Source organism: Carex rostrata, chromosome 4, assembly GCF_964058835.1.
Source record: "Carex rostrata chromosome 4, lpCarRost1.2, whole genome shotgun sequence".
NCBI lineage: Eukaryota > Viridiplantae > Streptophyta > Magnoliopsida > Poales > Cyperaceae > Carex > Carex rostrata.
The window spans coordinates 12,725,133-12,748,221 of record NC_135921.1 but is presented as its reverse complement, the minus strand read 5'-3'; the positions used below and the strand labels follow the sequence as shown (position 1 = coordinate 12,748,221).

General features: G+C 36.7%; 3 protein-coding genes across 15 annotated transcripts in view; 1 reads left to right on the top strand and 2 right to left on the bottom strand.

Moving 5' to 3' along the window:
- The window catches only part of LOC144553435 (F-box/kelch-repeat protein At1g57790-like), a 48,873-nt gene extending 32,329 nt beyond the window's left edge, over positions 1 to 16,544 (bottom strand). The window contains exons 1-12 of one of the 12 annotated variants that reach the window (XM_078301600.1): positions 16,387 to 16,544; positions 14,414 to 15,338; positions 13,659 to 13,727; positions 13,487 to 13,528; positions 13,150 to 13,203; positions 12,860 to 13,036; positions 11,891 to 12,339; positions 11,450 to 11,583; positions 11,102 to 11,179; positions 7,296 to 7,412; positions 7,100 to 7,162; positions 6,824 to 6,988 (exon numbers count right to left, since the gene is read on the bottom strand). In XM_078301600.1, coding sequence (XP_078157726.1) covers positions 13,169 to 13,203; positions 13,487 to 13,528; positions 13,659 to 13,727; positions 14,414 to 15,302 — 1,035 coding nt within the window. In that variant the 5' untranslated portion in view covers positions 15,303 to 15,338; positions 16,387 to 16,544 and the 3' untranslated portion in view covers positions 6,824 to 6,988; positions 7,100 to 7,162; positions 7,296 to 7,412; ... (3 more) ...; positions 12,860 to 13,036; positions 13,150 to 13,168. Of the gene's footprint in view, positions 1 to 6,823; positions 6,989 to 7,099; positions 7,163 to 7,295; positions 7,413 to 9,487; positions 9,922 to 10,036; positions 10,233 to 10,935; positions 11,009 to 11,101; positions 11,180 to 11,449; positions 11,584 to 11,890; positions 12,340 to 12,859; positions 13,037 to 13,149; positions 13,204 to 13,486; positions 13,529 to 13,584; positions 13,760 to 13,971; positions 15,339 to 16,380 lie in introns of those variants that run through there. The other 11 variants (XM_078301599.1, XM_078301596.1, XM_078301598.1 and 8 more) reach the window with 11 other exon arrangements.
- Positions 155 to 2,668, top strand: LOC144553264 (uncharacterized). The gene has a single exon (XM_078301362.1). It carries the CDS (start codon positions 155 to 157, stop codon positions 2,666 to 2,668), a length of 2,514 nt encoding a protein of 837 aa, XP_078157488.1.
- A 4,028-nt stretch (positions 16,545 to 20,572) lies between the features above and the next one.
- Positions 20,573 to 22,723, bottom strand: LOC144553439 (uncharacterized). 2 transcript variants are annotated; one of them, XM_078301609.1, is made up of 3 exons: positions 21,599 to 22,723; positions 21,228 to 21,453; positions 20,573 to 20,765 (listed from the first exon to the last, which is right to left on the bottom strand). In XM_078301609.1, the coding sequence occupies exons 1-3, from the start codon at positions 21,941 to 21,943 to the stop codon at positions 20,680 to 20,682; spliced, it is 657 nt and encodes a 218-aa protein (XP_078157735.1). In that variant the 5' UTR covers positions 21,944 to 22,723; the 3' UTR covers positions 20,573 to 20,679. The 2 variants fall into 2 exon arrangements, with proteins under 2 accessions (XP_078157735.1, XP_078157736.1); XM_078301610.1 differs by having other exon boundaries at positions 21,228 to 21,450; positions 21,599 to 22,708.
- Positions 22,724 to 23,089: the final 366 nt, after the last annotated feature.

Below are 23,089 nucleotides of genomic sequence, written 5' to 3'. Positions count from 1 at the left end.
TCCATTGTAATTCTTTTACCAGTTTAATCAAATTCATTCTTCTTATCGTTTCAATTTGCAATTTGTGTTCTTAATTGAGTTGAGGTACGCTACACGTGGTATCAGAGCCTTCAAGATTGCATCTGGGAAGGATTAGAGGACGGGACAACTGAATATGCCGATCTCAACTCGTAGTACTACAAGCGGTGAGGATTCAAACATGGATTTAGCAACATTAGCAACGAAATTCGCACAGGCAGAACAATCCAGGTTCCAATCTGAGACGGTGCAGCATGATCGGTTGACTCATATTGAGCAGCAGCTGGAGGCACAACGACAACAACTTAATGCTTGCACTCAATCGGCTAGCAACAATTCTCATGCCATTGCCAAATTGGAACTGTCCTTTGATAGGAAGTTGGACGAGATGACTCAAGCTTTCTCCCATCAGTTCAGAGACTTGATGTCAGCAATTCAAGCAAATCGAGTGCCTATACCTGCATCTGAGGCACGAGGAAGCAGTCATATGGGCACTATCCCTGTGGTTCAACCAGAAGTAACAACACATCTGCAAAGAGAGCGCCTTTTAGTTCAAGATGACATCTTGGAGCAAGATCCACCTGGAAGAGGAGAATTTCGACAGGAGAGGAGACAAACAGACCAAAGCCCAACCAGATTCTACCTTCCTCGAGTTGATTTTCCCACTTTTGCAGGAATTAAACCTAATTCTTGGGTTGATTGTTGCAATTTCTATTTTGACATGTACCAGGTTCCTGAAGAGTACAAGTCCGGAATGGCAGTCATGCATTTTACAGGCCCAGCTGATGACTGGTACAGAAGTTTCAAGATATCCAACCCTCAACCACCATGGCAAATTCTTGTTGAAGAAGTGATGAATTACTTTGCACACAACACTGGAAATGCGGTAGATGAGTTCAAGAAGGTGCATCAGTCTGGAGCATTGGAGGATTACATTGCAAGATTTTTACAAGCAAGGGCTAGGCTAACTTACAAAAGAAAGATTACCAGTGAAGATTTCTATGTTGAAGGTTTCATTAGTGGGTTAAAAGATGAGATTAGGCATACCATAGAACTATTTCATCCCAGCACTGTTAATGATGCAATTAGATTTGCTAGGCAAATAGAATTATCCATTGATAGTACTATTAAAAAGGTTAGTAATGTCATACGACCAAACCAGTACCAACCTAGAAATCAATTCCAACACTCTAGCACTGACACTAAATGGAAGGATAAAGGGCAAATGATTCAAAGACCAAACCCCGGACTAGAGATACCTAAACTTGTGCCTAAACCAACCACCAGTCTGAGTTTGGATCAGAAAAGGTCACTAGGTTTGTGTTTCAAATGCGATGAAAAATGGTACCAAGGACATAGATGTCAGGTCAAGGCCTTACACAACATAGAAGTAGATGATAAAGAAAAATGTGACCTAAACCCAACAGAACAAACTGATCAGCAGGATACAAGTGAATTTGCTGATTTTATTGAATATGAAGAAGGTGAACAAGCTGTAGTTAACTTATGCAATGGTGAATATAATTCTTCTATGACCTTTAAAGGAAAGATTGGTACAATTCCCATATGTGCACTAATGGATAGTGGCAGCACTCACTCTTTCATTCACCCTAATTTAGTGCACAACTTGAACTTGGAAATAACCAAATCCAATCCTTTGACTGTTAGAGTTGCAAATGGTAATAAAATGCAAACTAGTGAGGTATGTAAGAACCTCAAATTTTCCTTGCAAAACAATGAGTTCAATATTGACCTGAGAGTTTTAGATGTCCAAGGACATGACCTTCTGTTAGGAATGAATTGGCTGACTAGATTAGGGCTCACATTAGTTGACTGGAACAAGGGCACTATGAAATTAAAGAGAGATGGCAAGTTCATAAAATTAGAAGATGAAGATGTACAAGCTAAGCTGAAACTTCTCACCATCACTGAACATGGTCAAGGAATACTCAAGGAGAAGCATGAAGAAGGTCAGATGCTTATGGCTCAGATTTTCAATTTGGGAGAAAAGGTAGACCAACAGGTACATCCTTCCTTAGTACCAGTTTTGGAAGAATTCTCTGAATTATTTAGTGAACCTCATGCATTACCTCCAAAAAGAGACATTGACCATAGAATTCCACTAAAACCTGATTCTAAACCAATAAATTTGAGGCCTTACAGATTTTCTCACTATCAGAAATTGGAAATTGACAAAATTATTGAAGAGTTACTCAAGAATTCCTTTATTCAGCCATCTTGTAGCCCTTACTCTTCTCCTATTCTTTTAGTTAAGAAAAAGGACAATTCTTGGAGAATGTGTGTTGATTATAGGAAATTAAATGAAAATACCATCAAAAATAAGTATCCAATACCTATAATTGATGATTTGCTTGATGAATTGAAACATGCCTCAATATTTACCAAATTGGACTTGAGATCAGGATATCACCAAATTAGAATGAATGAAGGAGATATTTACAAGACAGCTTTTCACACACATGAAGGGCTTTATGAATTTAGAGTGATGCCCTTTGGTCTTACAAATGCACCTGCTACATTCCAAGCGTTGATGAACTCTATATTCAAGCCTTATTTGAGAAAATTCATTCTAGTGTTTTTTGATGATTTAGAGACCCATGTAAACCATGTTAGACTTGCATTTGACTAACTTAGGCAGAATCAGTTGTTTTTAAAAAGAAGCAAGTGTGATATTGCTGTGGACCAAATTGAATACCTTGGTCACATTATTTCAAAAGATGGTGTAGCTACTGACCCTAAAAAGATAGAGGCTATGATTGAATGGCAAATTCCTAAGAATGTAAAATCATTAAGAGGCTTCCTTGGCTTAACAGGATATTATAGGAAATTTATACAAGGTTATGGAATAATTGCTAAACCATTGACTGTCTTGTTAAAAAAGGATGCCTTTAAATGGAATAATGAAGCTCAGCAAGCTTTTGAGACACTCAAAGCTGCCATGACTCAAGCCCCTATATTGGCCCTTCCTGATTTTGGTCAACCGTTTGTTGTTGAGACTGATGCCAGCAACACTGGTATTGGTGATGTGTTGCTCCAAAATAAAAGACCAATTGCTTTCTTGAGTAAACAGTTAGGACCCAAGAATCAATTGTTATATACCTATGAAAAAGAGTTCTTAGCTTTGCTTACTGCCATTACTAAGTGGAGGCATTATTTGATGGGGGCTAGATTTGTAATTAAAACAGACCATATAAGTTTGAAATATTTATTGGAGCAAAGAATCAACACAGCAAGCCAACACAAAGGGTTGAGTAAGCTTTTAGGATTGGATTACACCATTGAGTACAAAAAGGGAAATGAGAATGTCATTGCTGATGCCCTTTCTAGAAAGGAAATGGAAAATTTTGTTTCTGGTGCAGATCTTAGTTTTTTGAGTGAAATAATTCCTCAATGGGTGATAGAGATGCAAGAAAGCTACATAGGTGACACCTGGATTACAAGCATAGAAGAAAAGATGAAACAACAACAAGAAGAAGGCACTGTTCACCCTTTTACACAACATCAGCAATTATACAGATATAAAGGCAGAATTTGTGTTGGCAGCTCTGGCAACTGGAGAGAAACTATACTTAGAGAAATGCATTCTTCCAGTTTAGGAGGACATTCAGGAATCACATCCACCTACCAGAGAATTAAGAAACTCTTTTACTGGCCAGGCTTGAAGAAGGATGTACACCAATACATCAAAACATGCGATGTCTGCCAAATGACCAAACCCGAGCACATTCATACCCCAGGCCTTTTGCAACCTTTATCAATACCAGATGGTGCTTGGACAAGTGTTGGGTTAGTCATTTGGTGTTGGAAGGAAGTTATTATGGTTGTGGTAGATCGGCTAACAAAATATGCACATTTTATGGCACTAGCACACCCTTATAAAGCTTCTGACGTAGCTCAAGCATATTTTGATAACGTTTACAAACACCATGGCATGCCAGAGAATATCATTTCCGATAGAGACCCTATTTTCACCAGTCATTTTTGAAAGGAATTGATGAAAAAAATGGGTGTCCAACTCAATTTAAGCACAGCTTACCACCCTCAATCGGACGGTCAAACAGAAAGGGTCAATCAATGTTTGGAGAACTATCTAAGGAGCATGACTTTTGATAAACAGAAAAGTTGGTCAAATTACCTGACAATGGCAGCATGGTGGTATAACACGTCATACCACAGTGCACTCAAGATGTCACCTTTTGAAGCCTTATTTGGTTATACACCACCTCAATTGGGCCTAGGTAATGCTCCTCGAAGTCAGGTGGCTGCCATTGATACAATTCTGAAGGATAGACATACCACTCTTCAGCAATTAAAAGCCAATCTAGCTGTCGCACAGAATCACATGAAGCAACAGGCATATGCAAATCGCAGTGAAAGGCAGTTCGTAGTTGGCGATTGGGTTTACTTGAAACTCCAGCCTTATCATCAGGTTACGGTGTCAGTATTGCAGAATCAGAAACTGAGCCCTAAGTTCTGTGGTCCATTTGAGGTTATTAAAAAGATTGGGACTTGTGCATATCGTCTCAATTTACCAGCCGGTTCTGCAATACACCCCGTGTTTCATGTTTCTCAGCTCAAAAAGAGAATAGGAACTACTCAAGCAGTATCTCCCGACCTACCAGTCATTGGGCCCAATGGAACTGCACCTTCAACTCCAGTTGCTATTCTGGCGAGACGAATGGTTAAAGTGCGCAATGCGGCGGAAGCCCAAATCCTCATTCAGTGGTCTAATCAAGACATTGAAGATGCCACTTGGGAGAGCTATAGTTCAATTGCACAAAGGTTTCCAAATTTTATTCTCGAGGTCGAGAATGCTTTGAAGGAGGGGAGATTGTCACGAACTATGACAGAATTGGGGGAAAATCAGCTCAATTTTGACTCAGTCAATGCGTTCATAAGAGAAGAGATGACCTCGGGTAAGGAAGGCAGAACAAAGGGTAAAACGGGCAGAGTATTTAAAATAAATGAGGCGCTGCAAGAGGGTCCCAAGAGACAGAGCGGGAAGGGGACCGTTGAAGGGACCATTAATACACATAGAGACTGCACGGTGGGTCCTAGGGCGCTAGAACAGGAGGTGTTTCAACTGGAGACTGGAGGTGCGATAATGGACAAAGATGACGCTCGATTAACATTAGGCAACTCAGCAAATTAGTCCACGGTGGAGCTTAGGTGTCATCACGTTGTTCGATTGAGAGATATAAGCAACGGATCAGTTTAATTCTAAAAGGGAATCTGATGGCCTATATATATAGAATTAGACAGTGGAATTAATTTATGTGATTTGTAATTCGTTATTTACAATTTCTTGGTTTTTCTTCTTTACTGTTCCATTGTAATTCTTTTACCAGTTTAATCAAATTCATTCTTCTTATCGTTTCAATTTGCAATTTGTGTTCTTAATTGAGTTGAGGTACGCTACAACAGTTGCGCGCATGAGAGAGAGAAGCGACGGGCGGCATGATGGGAGAAAGAGCAAAATAAAACTGGCGTAAAGGGCAAATGGGTTTCTTTGGTTTATCAAGTCCAACTGAAATAAATAAATTTCGGTTAGAAAGACCGTCAATTTTCGCGATTGAAATCCTATGGTAGATATGCCCATCGGAACCAAACTAGGTCCGATGTTCATCGGACCTACACCGATTCCTATTTCAATACCTTGTAGAGGTGCAAACAGATCGGATAGTGTGCATCCGTATATTTTTTTCGGATACGAATACAGATAAATACGAATACAAATACAAATATAATTCGGATTCCTAATTCAAAATACATATATGTCTGGAGGTGTTACTTTTACCCGGAGAGAGGAGATAGGCAACGGGCTAGCAGAGGAGGGAGGCTGAGCAAAGAGGCAACGGCGGAGAGGCGAAGGGAGAAAGAGAGAGGGATCAGATTAAATTAAAGGCGACATCGCGAGGATCTGAGTGACTGTGAAATCGATCTGTTCAAAACCTACTCAAACGAAACGGGCTGCTCAAAACCTATCCAAACAGGCTTTTCAAATGGGCCGCTAAATAAATCTAACCAAACTTTGTTCAGATCCTGTTCAGATTTAATCCACTGATAAAATTTATATTGAACTAGAACTGAACATTGAACCCGTTCGTAATATAACTCGTCCGAAATTTGTTCAGCAATTGTTCAGTCCGGTTTGTTGACGGACAACCCTATCCAATTATCATCCCTATTCGGCTCGTACAATATTATTAATTCATGCTTGCCAAATGCCAATATATATTAGGATACCAAATAATGCTTCAGATAAATAAAAACAATATCTCAACTTCGCTCGTATCATCAAATAATCATTGTTTATCTCTCATCACTTGTGCGGATTGTTTCTATTTCTATTTTTATTTTTATTTTTTTTAGACTTGGAACTAAATACAAAAATAAAATAAAAATTTTAAAAACAGCCTCTTACGGACATCAGCAAGTCACCAATGCAAACAAACTAGGAGTTTGAAAACAAATAAATGACTAAAAGATCCAAAGGACATCAAATAGTCACTAGTAGATAGCACTTATGCTATAAATAATTCACATGTGATTAAAACTAGTACATAAAGACAAAACCGGGTAGTCTCAGATTCTATTATAAGCTCGGTGTTGTACTAAAGGTATATCAAGCATACCAAAAAAAAAAAAAAGACATTTGCCGCTACATCACCTCACCACAATAAACATTTTTTTTTATGAAACTCACATTAATAAACATTGAAAGAAGAAAAAGAAATGAAGACAGGAAAAAAAAATTTAATGCTATATACATTTTTAGTTTAACCTTTTCTTTTTTAATACAATGCTACAAGACCAGAATCTGACAATCAATACCAATATCAAGTCAACTTTACAATGACCCATTTTGAACTTGGTTATCTCTAACAGATGACAGCTGCTCTTCCAGCGCATTTAGTAGATCCGAGTACTTTCTGAATTCTTCGTGTGACTGTTCAAATTTGTAAAAGCATTAGCCAATAATCCATCATATATATGTAATGAACAAAATTAAAGTTAAGGTGATATAATAGCACAAATAAAGTATTCTAAATTTGGGGACCTGGAGAGTCATGCTATAGGCTTTCCACAATCACTAATCGTGCCGAAAAACATCAACTAAAACCTGGACATAAATAAGTAATTTTTAAATAATCTGCTATACCAGCTGAACAGACCCAGATCCATATCCCTGCCCCTCCACACGACCACCCCAAAAATATACAAATAATAAAAAGGAAAAGAAAAGGTGAGATTACCTCAGCACGACGAAGTAGGGTTGCAAGTACAACGATCCACTCCATGAACTTGACAGAGCACATATGAGCCAGTAAGAATTCAGCATCCAGCCGGCTTTGCAGTGTATCCATATGAAGCTGTCGTGAAAAAAAAAATTAGAAGGAAAGATTAGTATATGATACTTACATGAAACATTCTGGCAAGAGCGAGGCATGGTACTATGCATAGAACAGATTGGTCCGTACTATGGATCACCTTATGAAAATGTACATGCAAACAAATTTACATTTTTTTAGAACTTATTTACTATTTTCCTTAGATATGTAGAAAATCACTACTTTTGAATGGTCTAGAATTTTTAGATCTACGTATCGAAAAGAATAGTAAAAATATTGTAAAAAGTTTAAATTTGATCTAGAAGTACATTTTCATATGAAGATCACGTTGTACGCTTCCAATTGATTGTTTGGACATTGAACTTTTGAAGAGTAATGCATCTTCAAAAGCAACCAAAGACAAGGAATAAGTTTGCTGCACTACATTTTCCATTTACAAGAATAAAAAGAGGAGAGAAGTCAAAATGCAAAAACCTTTTGGCCAATCAATTCCAGGGCTGACGCAAAATATACTTGTGGAAGGTAAACCAAATATACTTGGCCAATCCATGAGAGCATTCTCAAATATACTTGTGGAAGGTAAACCAATGTTGTAATGAGGGAAGAGTGGTAACTCATAAAACTCACGAGTGAAAGGGTTTATCAGGATGCCCGTGAGTTTGTTATTGATGGCAACAAGCCAGCCGTGTGAAGATCCACAGATGTAACGACCGTACAACTCTGGAATGTCCATGGCATAGTGCTTATCTTCTGACAAGTTGTAAAATATACGTTTACCAGTGCCAGGTTCATCTCCTAGCACCAACCACGGCAGTTGAGGAGCTGGAGTGTGTCGCTTCTGCTTTGCTACTAATCTCCAATTTTTGCACACAGCGCTGAATTGGTGATAATCTTTGAGAGGCAGGAAGCTGGTTATGCGTTCCAGCGCGTCATACGCCATGTCCGACCAACAAGTCATGGCTAACTAGTGTGTGTGTTGTACGCCCTGTACTTCCTGTACAGTAAGTTGGTTTATAATTAATTCTTACAATGGAAAAATAAGCAATTAAGTATCATGACAACATATATACAAACTCTATGAATTTAATTTCTTTATCATCATCGAACAGGGTGTTAATTATTGTGAACAGGGTGTTAATTATTGGTATTTATAGGAGGCGAAAGCAAGGTTACCTAATTATAAAAGGCTGCTACATATTTTCAAAGCACAAATTCAACTATTTTTTGACTTTTATATTAAATTATGTTATAATTAGGATAGTTAATAATTCCCTATAAGTTGAAAGAAATCAGTGGCCGAATATATGTCTATTTCAATATCAATATTACCTTACCTTTTATTTCATTGAAATTTCATTCTGATTTAAGAATCTTTATATTGCTCATTTTCTAATTAAGAACGAAAATGAATCAAAAGGGGGCCACTATTTTCAAAGCACAAATTTTCAGTTATTTTTACCTTTCTTAAATACTTTTTTAATCCATTGTTTCTAATTAAATCATGTTGCAATTAATAGACCAGTTATAAATGGAAAGAAATCTGTGACCGAATATACATGTCTATTTCAATACCTTGTAGAGGTGCAAACAGATCCGATAGTGCTATATCCGTTAAATTTTTTCCGGATATAGATCGGATATTAATCGAATACGGATACAGATCGGATATTAAACGGATACGGATACAAATTGAATATTTTTCGGATACAAATACAAATACGAATATAATTTGAATTCCTAATTCAAAATATGTGTTATGTCTAGAGGTGCTACTTTTACCCGGAGAGAGGAGATAGGCAACGGGCCAGCGGAGGAGGATACCAGATAATGCTTCAGATAAATAAAAACAATATCTCAACTTCGCTCTTATCATCAATTAAATAATCATTGTTTATCTCTCATCACTCGGGCGGATTATTTCTATTTTTTTTTTTTTTTAGACTTGGAACTAAATGCAAAAATAAAATAAAAATTAAAAAAACAGCCTCTTACGGACATGAACAAGTCTCCAATGAAAACAAACTAGGAGTTTGAAAACAAATAAATGACTAAAAGATCCAAAAGCACATCAAATAGTCACTAGTAGATAGCACTTGTGCTATACATAATTCACGTATGTTTAAAACTAATACATAAAGACAAAACCGCGCGGGTACTCTCAGATTCTATTATAAGCTCGGTGTTGTACCAAAGGTATATCAAACATACCAAAAAAAAAAAAGACATTTGCCGCTACAACCTCCTCATCACCTCACCACAATAAACATTTTTTTTTTATGAAACTCACATTAATAAACATTGAAAGAAGAAAAAGAAATGAAGACAGGAAAAAAAAATTTAATGCTATATACATTTTTATTTTAACCTTTTCTTTTTTAATACAATGCTACAAGACCAGAATCTGACAATCAATACCAATATCAAGTCAACTTTACAATGACCCATTTTGAACTTGGTTATCTCTAACAGATGACAGCTGCTCTTCCAGCGCATTTAGTAGATCCGAGTACTTTCTGAATTCTTCGTGTGACTGTTCAAATTTGTAAAAGCATTAGCCAATAATGCATCATATATATGTAATGAACAAAATTGATGTTAAGGTGATATAATAGCACAAATAAAGTATATATTGTAAATTTGGGGACCTGGAGAGTCATGCTATAGCCTTTCCACAATTGCAAATCATGCCGAAAAAGATCAACCAAAACCTGGAAAACAAAAGGTGAGAGCACGACGAAGTAGGGTTGCGAGTACAACGATCCACTCCTTGAACTTGACAGAGCACATATGAGCTAGTAAGAATTCAGCATCCAGCAGGCTTTGCAGTGTATCCATATGAAGCTGTCGTGAGAAAAAAAAGAAAAAAGATTAGTATATGATACTTACATGAAACATTCTGGCAAGAGCGAGGATGTGGTACTATGCATAGAACAGATTGGTCCGTACTATGGATCACCATATGAAAATGTACATGCAAACAAATTTACATTTTTTTAGAATTTATTTACTATTTTCTTTAGATATGAAGAAAATCACTACTTTTGAATGGTCTAGAATTTTTAGGGGTCCGGCTAATTTGTTGCCGGTAGCATTTTAGCTGGAGGTGTTGCCGCCCCTTTTTTTATTTTGTGATGTTCAAACAACAAATCCAAACCGTTAGATGTTTAATCTATATTATAATTTATTTGGAGACCAAATTTTACATTTTTTGGAATTTGTTTACTATTTATTAAGCTGGTTTGAAAACCGCTGATTTCAATGCTGTAGAAATTTACTGAAAACAGCGGTTTTCAAACTAACTTAATAAATAGTAAAAAAAAATTCCAAAAAATATAAAATTTGGTCTCCAAGTAGATTATAATATAGATTAAACATCTAACGGTTTGAATTTGTTGTTTGGACATCACAAAATAAAAAAAAGGGGCGGCAGCACCTCCGGCTAATATGCTGCTGGCAGCAAATTAGCCGGACCCAATTTTTAGATCTAAGTATCGAAAAAAATAGTAAAAATATTGTGAAAACTGTAAATTTGATCTACAAGTACATTTTCATATGAAGATCACGTTGTACGCTTCCGATTGATTGTTTGGACTTTGAACGTTTGAAGAGTAATGCATCTTCAAAAGCAACCAAAGACAAGGAATAAGTTTGCTGCACTACATTTTCCATTTACAAGAATAAAAAGAGGAGAGAAGTCAAAATGCAAAAACCTTTTGGCCAATCAATTCCAGGGCTGATGCAAAATTATCCAGCCGAGCAGACCCCAGTTTTTCTCTCTGAAGGTACTCCTACAGAGGTAATTGCATTTTTTTTAATAAAACCATCAATCTCATGTTTTGAATAAACTATTTTCCTTTTCTGTTCTAATTTTTTAACACCTTTCATTGTACATGTATCAAATGGGTCTTTACAGTGCATAAAAAACCTCTTTGGTTAACATTTTTTTACAGAATCTAGAAGGTACCTGGAAAAGCCTGGCACCAGTACACAAAAAAAAAATGTAGCACAAGCTCTGTGAGGTGGAAAAAAGAAAAGAAAGTGATACAAAGAAAAGGTACCACAATATCAAATTGGGTTCCTTTCACAAAAGCTACAAGCTTAGAAAGTTCTTTTCCAGACAAGGTAGCTAGCATGATTCTCTAGAATGTTCTTCACTGATGCAATGTGTGGGCTGAGCTCTTTGAAAGATCCACTAAAACGATAAAAATTTAATGAATTAATTGCTCCCAATAAGTCCAAGTTACACAGTATTTGCAATTTTGTGCAATCGACCATACCAAATTAGCAAGAAAAGATGGTTGAGAATAATGGGACCAGTGTTCAGTCAAAAATAGGGGTAGCAATTTTATTCTTTAAGTATCAATATGACCATCGTGGCCCACATCAGCAAATACCAACAAAGGTATGTCTATTCTCTCACTTGACTAAATGCCACATCAGCAATTACAAAGTTTGACAGAATTTTCAGTCAATAGTGATTTTTTCTTAACAAAAATAACCTCTTCAAATCAGAAGACTGCCTCCTGGAAGGGGATCGGAAAAGAAAGTAGCTCAAAAACCTTGGAGAGAGCCTGTCCGAATCTGACGTGCCACTTTCAAACTCTCTTCCAGATCTCAGTAAGAACCATACCGAGTTGTATCGTTTCCAAAAATTAGTTGACTCATCAAGTGTGTTATCGGGGTGCAAAATATAGCAAATTAATTAACATTATATGAGTATCATACCAGCTCTCCAGCAAGTTCATACAAGGATTCATCAAGTGTAGCCTGCCATAGAAGCCACTCCAAGCAAAAGAAATATGGGAAAATGCACCAATTCTAAAATAGGTAAGCACCTTGATATCTCTGCATCAAAAACCTTAAATAGAAGCCACTCGAAGCAGTGCGAAAAGTGTTGCTTCTCTGCTGACAGGTGTGCCAGCCGCAATGCTTCTTCACCTTTCTCCCTCTATGCAAAGAGAAATACACAAGGTTATAACTTCCAACTAAACAAGGATTGCATTTTCAGATGGAACAACAGAGAGTTTGACTAAACTTTTGACAAGAGGGATTGCATTTACAGCCTCAGTGAACTCTTAAGATGCCTTTTTCTGTCTGTGATGTGGGTATTTAAAATATTACCCAATGCCTTTTTATGATTTTCTATATAAACACATGAAACAGGTTCATTTCCATACTTTAAATGGAAGTAGTAGATGCAGTATCATCAAAAGACGACAAAAGTTTTCTCAGTAAGCTTTCCTGGAAGGAATTAGGTACCATATAACTGTAAACCCTACAACAGTTCTCTCTTCTTTATTTGATCAAGTTTGACTTAGAGATTTCTATCTGAAATTTTGGTATTGCATCAATTTCAGACTGTACTTATACTAAATCATAAACCCAATTTTCAATCTGTGCAAATTAGAAACCAAACTGCAGATTCCTACACTTAATATATATAGTTTAGAAAAAGATGAAAATCGTACCTGAAGGAGATGTCACAATAGGCAATGCAAAATGGTTTGGGCCTGTGGAGTGGGTTCAAAGCACGGGAATTCAGAAGTCAAAAATGACATTTGCTGTGTCACGCCAACTACCACTCCAACATTTGGGAGAAGGCCAAGTGGGTATTTCTCACGATCGAACTCAAGCTCCAGGTCCAACTATAGAAGTTCAAATGAGATGCACAGCTGTTTAATTCTATCTCCACCATTGAAAAATAAATTTCATCGATTAACACAACCGACATTAAGTGGATTTTAGGATATAGTTTTACCTGAAAGACATCCTCCTGCTTAAAATGGTCTCTGCCATGAGACGGATACCAAACCTACAACGACAAAATTATACATGAGATTTATAATGGAAAGAGATGTACACAGAGAAACAAAATTCATGTCAGAAAAAATGCCACAGAATTAGAATGAAAATACGAGACAGCTATTTAACCAGGTTTTACCATACCAAGCACTCATGACATATAGATCAGGTCTGTGCCAAAGGGTACTCTCCCTTGCTATTTTCAAACTTCTAATACAAAGTCAATGATGTGATTCGTTGTTGCAAGAAAAATTCACAACAATTGAGAATTATAAGAGCAAATGTGATCAAACCTGTATAACTGGAGAACCAGCTGGTACAAGTCCACCAGAGATCTTCACATGGAAAATATGAACATCAAAAGGGTTGTAAGTAACAAGGATATAGTTTTGGAAGACGTCCATCACAATTGGTTTCCCGAGTAATGTTTTACAACATAGAAGGGAACTTTGGTCAAGGTGATACCTTGGATACAATAGCAACTCATGGTGAGAGATATACTGGCAAGAAAAAGATTGGGATATTGCTTGCCACCTATAAGTAGCCTCTTTCCAGTTAGTTGTATCCTATATATGTGCAGGAAATGAGCAGAGGTTTGTGTGAAAGAGAAATTATTTGATGTGCTTTTGGATCTTTTAGTTGTTTATTTGTTTTCAAACTCCTAATTTTTTTTCTCAGAATTATTTGATGTGCTTTTGGAATCTTTTAGTCATTTATCTGATTGAGCACCTTCATTTTCACATTTTCTACTCCAAGAGCAAGAGCAAGAGCAAGAGCAAGAGCAAATATAAAAATTACACTCGTAATAATTCAAGTATTATATAGTAATACAGAAAGAAATTAAGAACCAGACTTAAATATTTTTAGAAGCTGAAACTAACAAAATGGAGCCTGACAAATTTAAATTAAATTAACTTGTAATTAAGTAAGACTACTCTTAACCAATTAAGGGAAGCATGGAGCAGCTAGCTACCATGGATTTGGGGTAAACCAAATGGGTGCACCTACACGAGTGTGGTGAATTTCGGGGGGATAAAAGGTGCTAAATGTTTTCTCACTCGTGTTGAAGATACCCATGTCGAATTTTTGAATACATAATGCTCTAGTTACATCTGTAAAATAGATGCTCTTGGTTTTGCATTTGTATTTGCAGCCTGGAACTAATTCATTTGGATTTATAACAATTGAATCATTTGTCCCCAAGAATATTGCAGCCTCACCAATAGTTTTACTCCTGTAAACTTTTTCCTTCTCAAAATCGAGTCGAAGGATGTTAAAATAGCATGTCTTGTAATGCCTTTTTTTAACACAGAACTGATCCCACCTCTCAACAAGTAGTAAATTTCCAAAGTAGTTCACTAGGTAACTCTGTGCTGTGCGACGCCTTAGCCTTATACGAGGAGATCTAATATCATGCACTTTAGGATCAGGTTGAAAATCCAGGAATAAAAGTGCGTTTTTATTGGTTAGAAAATAGAAATGTCCATCAAAATATATAACATCCTTTATCCCTGGTACTGTAACTCTTATTACTGTCCATGATGAATCGCCGGGCTTCCAGAAAGCAGGTACACTGATTCCAACCAAGATCATGAGCATGAAATCAGGTCTCTCCTTTGGATCATGAGATAAGATGGCCTTCTGTACAATACTAACCTGAATATCTTCAATACATTGTCCAGCCACATCCCTATAATCCATGAGAGCATTCTCAAATATACTTGTGGAAGATAAACCAATGTTGTAATGAGGGAAGAGTGGTAGCTCATAAAACTCACGAGTGAAAGGGTTTATCAGGATGCCCGTGAGTTTGATATCGATGGCAACAAGCCATCCGTGTGAAGATCCACAGATGTAACGACCGTACAACTCTGGAATGTCCATGGCATAGTGCTTATCTTCTGACAAGTTGTAAAACATACGTTTACCGGTGCCAGGTTCATCTCCGAGCACCAACCACGGCAGTTGAGGAGCTGGAGAGTGTCGCTTCTGCTTTGCTACTAATCTCCAATTTTTGCACACAGCGCTGAATCGGTGATAATCTTTGAGAGGCAGGAAGCTGGTTATGCGTTCCAGCGCGTCATACGCCATGTCCGACCAACAAGTCATGGCTAACTAGTGTGTGTGTTGTACGCCCTGTACTTCCTGTATAGTAAGTTGGTTTATAATTAATTCTTACAATGGAAAAAATAAGCAATTAAGTATCATGACAACATATATACAAACTCTATGAATTTAATTTCTTTATCATCATCGAACAGGGTGTTAATTATTGTGAAAAGCCAACCGTTTTTTTGTTTTTTTGTTTGTAAGATTATGAATATCATAGCACACAAAGATATACTTGAAAAAAACATCAGAAAGTTATGTGTTCCTGCATGCTGGCAGTGGATATATCCAGAAAAAATAAAATAAAAACAAAATAAAAATAAAACAGACCTTTTTGTTGGTTGAAGATAACAGAAAGACAAAAATCGGGGCAGGAGATTGATGAGATAAAATAAAATCCTCAAGTAATTGCTAATTAATTAGTGCGAATCAAAGAGGCGACCGTATTGGTACTTATAGGAGACGACAGCAAGGTTACCTAATTAGGGGCTGCTACATATTTTCAAAGCACAAATTCAACTATTTTTTGCCTTTCATATTAAATTATGTTATAATTAGGATAGTTAATAATCGCTTATAAGTTGAAAGAAATCAGTGGCTGAATATATGTCCATTTCAGTGTCAATATTACCTTACCTTTTTATTTCATTGAAATTTCATTCTGATTTAAGAATCTTTATATTGCTCATTTTCTAATTAAGAACGAAAATGAATCAAAAGGGGCAACTATTTTCAAAGCACAAATTTTCAGCTATTTTTACCTTTCTTAAATACTTTTTTAATCCATTGTTTCTAATTAAATCATGTTGCAATTAATAAACCAGTTATAAATTGAAAGAAATCTGTGACCGAATATACATGTCTATTTCAATAACTTGTAGAGGTGCAAACAGATCAGATAGTGCTAGAACCGTATCCGTATATTTTTTTTCCGGATACAGATCGGATATTAATCGAATACGGATACAGATCGGATATTAAACGGATACGAATCGAATATTTTTCGGATACGAATACAAATACAAATATAATTCGGATTTCTAATTCAAAATATATATGCTATGTCTAGAGATGTTACTTTTACCCGGAGAGAGGAGATAGGCAACGGGCCAGCGGAGGAGGAGGAGGGAGGCTGAGCAGAGAGGCGACGGAGGAGGAGGAGGAGGGAGGCGACGGCGGAGAGGCGAAGGGAGAAAGAGAGAGAGATCGGACTAGGTTAAAGGCGACATCACGAGGATATGAGTGACTGTGAAATCGATCTGTTCAAAAACTACTCAAACGAAACGGGCTGCTCAAAACCTGTCCAAACAGGCTTTTCAAACGGGCTGCTAAATAAATCTAACCAAACTTTGTTCAGATTTGATCCACTGATAAAATTTATATTGAACTTGAACTGAACATTGAACCCGTTCATATTATAAGGGTATGATCGGAACCATGAGGGTGTTAGAGTTCAATTGATTTCAATTCAATAGAGTTCAATAGAGATGATTTCTAATTGAATTTTGTTGATCGGAATAAAAATAGAAAAGAATTGAATTTTTTTCTATTTATTGATTGTAATGTACACATGATAAAAGAGAAATGATTTCATTTGAATAAAAATGACTTTTGTACCCTTAAGCTATATAATTAAAAAAGATTAAAAAAAAACAAAGTGACACTTAAGAACTAATTTCTTCACTCAGTACCAGTAAATACATTCGCTAACCATTCCTATCCCAACTTCTAATTGCATCTCCGGTACCAGTAAATACATATTGCTTCACTTGATGTACGGATTACTCAATTTTCGATTTGACAGGTCAAAAGTCTACAATGGTTACAAAAAAAATAACAACCAAAATTAACAAATCTAATACCAGCTCTATGTATGCTTTTTACGGCAGTACCAGAGAAACCCATTGAAGCTGACAACATGGCTGGAGCAAACTACTTCTAATTTTACAGAAACCCCCCCATCAAATTTGTCATTGTTTCTATACCATTCTGTTTTTTTCAGAGAAGTTGTACCAATAGTTAAGGGCAGTACCAGTATGAATATGGTACAGATATGATATACTGTACCAGATAACTCAAGAGTTCAATTAAACGCTATACAAGTCTGATTTTTGGTACAATATGAATCTGGTACTAAGAGAAATGGAAATTCAATAGAAGATGTGCATTGAATAGTGTAGCTTTTAAGAGAAAGTACAAAGTTAGCACTACAGCTATGTTACATTCATACTATCCACGTAGTAAAACAAGAATTGCAACCATACCCAGTTTGTATTGATATAAAAGCAAAAATATCTCTACCCGTACTAATTTTAAATTGGAAAATTTTCTGGTGAATCAGGGTACTTATCCAATTGAGTTCTTGATTTTGCTTTAGAACCTAATCGACAGATTTTAACCACCCGAAACCAACTCTTGTATTGAACTACAATCAAACAAGGAAGAATTAAATGATTGGAGTTGGGTGATGGGGCAGATAGGAAGAGGCTTAGTAATGCTCCTTTCCTCTTCTTCTTCCTTTGCTTCTAAACTGATTGGAGTTGCTTAGGACGTTGGGTTGATTGGGAGAGGAGGGCAGGTCATCAGAAGAGGAGAAGAGGAGAGGTCGGTGTTAAGCAGTGGAAGGGTAATTTAGTAACTCAACCTCCCGCCAAACTTGCTCCAAATGAAATCTCGCCGAATCCGACTAATTTTCACGAGATTTTGTTGGAGCCAAATTTTCTATCCAAATCGCGCTGAATGAAGTGAACTTTCCACGCTAGGTGCGTTCTGATCGCCAGATTTGAAAAAAATGTCAATTCCATTTCTACTTTTAAAGGAAACGATGGGTTCCGATCAGACCCTAACTCGTCCGAAATTTGCTCAGCAATTGTTCAGTCCGGTTTGTCGACGGACAACCCTATCCAATTATCATCCCTATTCGGCTCGTACAATATTATTAATTCATGCTTGCCAAATGCCAATATATATTAGGATACCAGATAATGCTTCAGATAAATAAAAACAATATCTCAACTTCGCTCTTATCATCAAATAATCATTGTTTATCCCTCATCACTTGGGCGGATTATTTCTATTTTTAGTTTTTATTTTTAGCCGAGCAGACCCCAGTTTTTCTCTCTAAAGGTACTCCTACAGAGGTAATTGCATTTTTTTTAGGGAGAACCTAGCTATCCCCCGTAACAATCCCCAATTTCATCCCCCAGTCATTAACTACTTCAATAACTATTAACTACCTAGGGGGACCACTTACTATTTGGGAATCACATAATATTTGAAAGATTTTACAACTGGCACGAGCAAGTATTCATCTATAATGCATCAAGTATTCATCTATAACACATTAAGTATTCTCATCTATAATATATCAAGTATTTTAAAAAAAAAAACTGGACACGTTTTTTGAGGTGGGATTTTTTTTCTTCATTCAATCTAATCAATATTTCTGACAATCGGTGAGGAATTTTGCAAATCTAAAACCACGAATGTTTTTGACATAATTTTATCTTTAAAATGAGATCCATTATGATATACTTTTGAGTTGTCCGTTGTACAAGTATTCATCCTTATCGAGAAAGTATTAATCTTCGTCGTGCAAGTGCAAATATAAAAACTGGAACATCACTCATCCATCTTTTACATGTTTTTAGAGGTGGGTTTTTTTTCTCCGTTCAATCTAACCAATATTTCTGACGATCTGTGAAAAAAATTGCAAATTTAAAACCACAAACGTTTTCTACACATTTTTATCTTGCAAATGAGATCCATGATGACATACTTTCGAGTTGTCCGTTGCACAAGTATTAATATCTTGTCACGCAAGTATTCATACCTAAGATATTAAGTATTCATTTATACACATTGAAGTATTCATATCTAAGACATCAAGTATTCATTCATATATCTTTTTTTTTTCAAAATTTATTTTTATGGCCTAATTCACCATTAATAAAGCTTTGTTCTTTGCAAAACTCGCTACTTCATGAGGAAGGGAAACATAAACATGAAATTGATTAATTGCATATACATATACAAAATTATTTTGATACGATCGACAGTGACGGATTTGACCCGGTAGAGACGTGCTCTAGTATTCATTCCCATACATTGAAGTATTCATTCATACACATTGAAGTATTCATTCATACACGTTGAAGTATTCATTCCTGGCAGAGGCGTGCTTGATTGGGATGGAGTGACGGATGATCTCCGGCAGAACGTTCGCTGGAGCGGGAGCAGCAGGCATAGAGGGAAAAAACTGAGGCGAAAGTGTAAGAGGGAGGGAGCTTATTGTATTTACCATTTCGAGGTGGGAGAGGGAGGGGAGCTTATCGATGAAAAAACGGAGGCGGAGGAGGAGGTGGAGGTGAGGTGAGGTGAGGTGTGGGAGGCGAAGGTGAGAGAGGGAGGTGGGAGGCGGAGGTGAGAGAGGCAAGTGGGAGAGGGAGGCAGAGGTGGAGGTGGGAGAAGGAGGTGGGAGAAGAAAATGGAGGTGAAAGAGGAAAAATGGAGGTGGAAGAGAAAGGGAGAAAGAGGAAAGAAATAAAGGTTGTTAGAAATAGTAGTTATAGTTAAAATAGAAAGTTAGTTGGGGGATGAAATGGGGGATGGATAGGTGGGGGAAATTATAATTATCCTTTTTTTTAATAAAACCATCAATCTCATGTTTTGGATAAACTATTTTCCTTTTCTGTTCTAATTTTTTAACACCTTTCATTGTACATGTATCAAATGTGTCTTTACAGTGCATAAAAAAAATCTTTGGTTAACATTTTTTACAGAATCTAGAAGGTACTTGGAAAAGCCTGGCACCAGTACACAAAAAAAAAATGTAGCACAAGCTCTGTGAGGTGGAAAAAAGAAAAGAAAGTGATACAAAGAAAAGGTACCACAAGATCGAATTGGGTTCCTTTCACAAAAGCTACAAGCTTAGAAAGTTCTTTTCCAGACATGAGGTAGCTAGCATGATTCTCTAGAATGTTCTTCACTACTGATGTAATGTGTGGGCTGAGCTCTTTGAAAGATCCACTGAAACGATAAAAATTTAATGAATTAATTGCTCCCAGTAAGTCCAAGTTACACAGTATTTGCAATTTTGTGCAATCGACCATACCAAATTAAATCACAAACCCTCCCTTGCTATTATTTAACGAGGTGAACTTGTGAGTTTGTTATTTTCAAACTTCTAATACAAAGTCAATGATGTGATTCTTGTTGCAAGAAAAATTCACAACAATTGAGAATAATAAGAGCAAATCTGATCAAACCTGTATAACTGGAGAACCAGCTGGTACAAGTTCACCAGAGATCTTCACATGGAAAATATGAACATCAAAAGGGTTGTAAGTAACAAGGATATAGTTTTGGAAGACGTCCATCACAATTGGTTTCCCGAGTAATGTTTTTCGACATAGAAGGGAACTTTGGTCAAGGTGATACCTTGGATACAATAGCAACTCATACCTGCAAGAACAAACAAAAAGTTAACAAGTAAACAAGGACAAAAGATCATGTGCAGCTGTGCACCACAAGGCCCGCCACGCTACAGGTATAAATCTGTTACTCACTAAACCAACCACTGTCATCTGTTTAAGGTACAGAAATCATTAATTCTACCCTAATATTATTTTTAATTTTTTGTACGGTACCAATAATCACTGCACCTGTGCAATCACTGAAGAAAGCCCAAACAAATTGCAAAATCACATTGGTTATCAGTTTTCCGATTAGTAATTGAATAGAATTATCAGAGTTTAACATTTTAATATATATCTATGAAACATTGGAAACACACAACATCATATGCATAAATGTAATGTCATGATTATTTGATTACTGCATTTTTTGAGCATGAGGTCAATAACACTATTCTTTCTTGCAGTAATTGGTAAAACAAAAGAAAAATGTTGGGAGTAAAATATTGACGTGTTAGAAGATTCAATGTTGCATACAACAATATTTTGCTCCCAAGCCAGAGTAATCCTTTGCACTGAATTTTTTGTTCTTGTGTAACATCGCCAAAAAACCGCCACTTCTTGTTCCGCAAGTCATACAATACAAGCCCATGGTGCCCGGCAACTGCAAGGTATGTACCGTCATCACTGGCCACAACATGCAAAATGGGCCAATTCTGTGAGATGTATGTCACCTGCTATACAAAGACATATCAATTGTAGACCAACAATGAACAATCTTATATATACAATCTATGAATAAATTACATGTATATAAATTTAAAGTAAATGATTGTGTTAGCTAATAGAAACTGAATGTTATTTTTTTTTTCTGAACTTAACTGTAACATTCAATTGGAGAATTTTGAGCTCATCTGTCCCATCACTCTGTACCAACAAAACACGATCGTCGCCATAAAGAAACTGCCGTGCAAAGGTGGTCACAGATATGTCTCTATTGAGACAGCACTTGCTGAACGAGAACTCAATAGTCCGATCAGATGAACCTTCCTCAACAGCAAACAATCGATACCCGTGTTCATCCCACTGCAGGTGTGCGGTCCTACCTATGAGAGGCTCCGGTTTGAAATCTGTGTTAGGTTTGACCATAGGGGATGAGGCTGTGGCTAATCCAGTCTGACGCGCTGTGCACATGAGACGGCAGCCTGATACTGACCACACAGCCATGCCTATGTATCGCCATCCAACAGCAAATGCACAATTATCAGGAGTCCAGGCAATGCATGAAACTGGCCCTGTGTCTTCAGCTGAGTAACTGAATTTGACCAAAAACACAAATAGTTCAGTGACCCCCCAAAAAAGGACACATAAAAGAAAAAAAGAAAAAAAGAAAAACAAAGAACCGCTACAAAAGGTATATCCAAAAGCAATAGGTTATATTGACAACAGCTTCTTTCACAAACATGACAAAAAAGTTCTTGACTGTTAGATAGGTATGTCTATTAATGACCAAGATCGAGTTGTTTAATGTCCAACACGTGATTGGGATCAAATTTTAATTACGACTATCCATCCAGTCAGTTAAAAAGAAGTCTTCTCTCTGCCCCTCTATCTCTCTCTTTTCCAATTATCCCTTCTCCTTTTTGTGCTTTTGGTTTGGATTTGCAAATAACATCAGACGCTCAAACTAGGAGATGCCCAATCACACTTGAGCTCTTCAATTCCTTCCACTGCAATGGTTCCATGTCAAATTGATCTATACGATGAGAGAGAAAACTGAAGAGAATTTGCATGTGTTTTGAAGACAAAGATGAATTAAAATTACACATATCAGTTCAATATGTTGTTGTTTATAATCAATAGATTTTAGTTTGGATTTGGGGGCTTCGAGGGGATTTGTACCCACTCTAGGGTTGTGGATGTTTTTTGTTAATTTAACAAGGCTAAATTCTCGTCATGAATTTGAATTGGTGATGAACTACTTTGGTTTATTTAAATATTTATAATCAAAGAAAATCAACGACTTGTTATTTCTTTTTGCTAATTATGAAACTTTTATCTCTAATAGCTAAGATAGAGGTGAGATCAAGAACTAGTGGAAAGAGTAAAATTGAGATGGAGGTGCCAATTAAGTATTAGGTTTTTGGGCTGAAGCAGCAGTGGATAGTGGGAAGCGTATCATCTGCGGAGCCAATCGTTGTGGAGCTGTGCCGAACTTTTAATTTGGCCCGTCCGATCCAAAACAAACAGACCAAATTAAAAGCTCCACACAGCTCCGCAACGATTGGCTATGCAGAAGATACGCTTCCGTGGAAAGTGGGACCTAGCAAGAGGTCACGTTTTTCACTTTCCCAAATAATCTGTAATTCAATC

Excerpts from the sequence above, each read along its gene's own strand:
- LOC144553264 (XM_078301362.1), top strand. The coding sequence starts at position 155 with ATGCCGATCTCAACTCGTAGTACTACAAGCGGTGAGGATTCAAACATG.
- LOC144553439 (XM_078301609.1), bottom strand. The coding sequence starts at position 21,943 with ATGGCTGTGTGGTCAGTATCAGGCTGCCGTCTCATGTGCACAGCGCGT. Across the intron at positions 21,454-21,598 it reads TTCTCCAATTGAATGTTACA|CAGGTGACATACATCTCACA; the intron begins GTTAAGTTCAGA and ends GTCTTTGTATAG. Across the intron at positions 20,766-21,227 it reads AACATTGAATCTTCTAACAC|GTATGAGTTGCTATTGTATC; the intron begins GTCAATATTTTA and ends TTGTTCTTGCAG.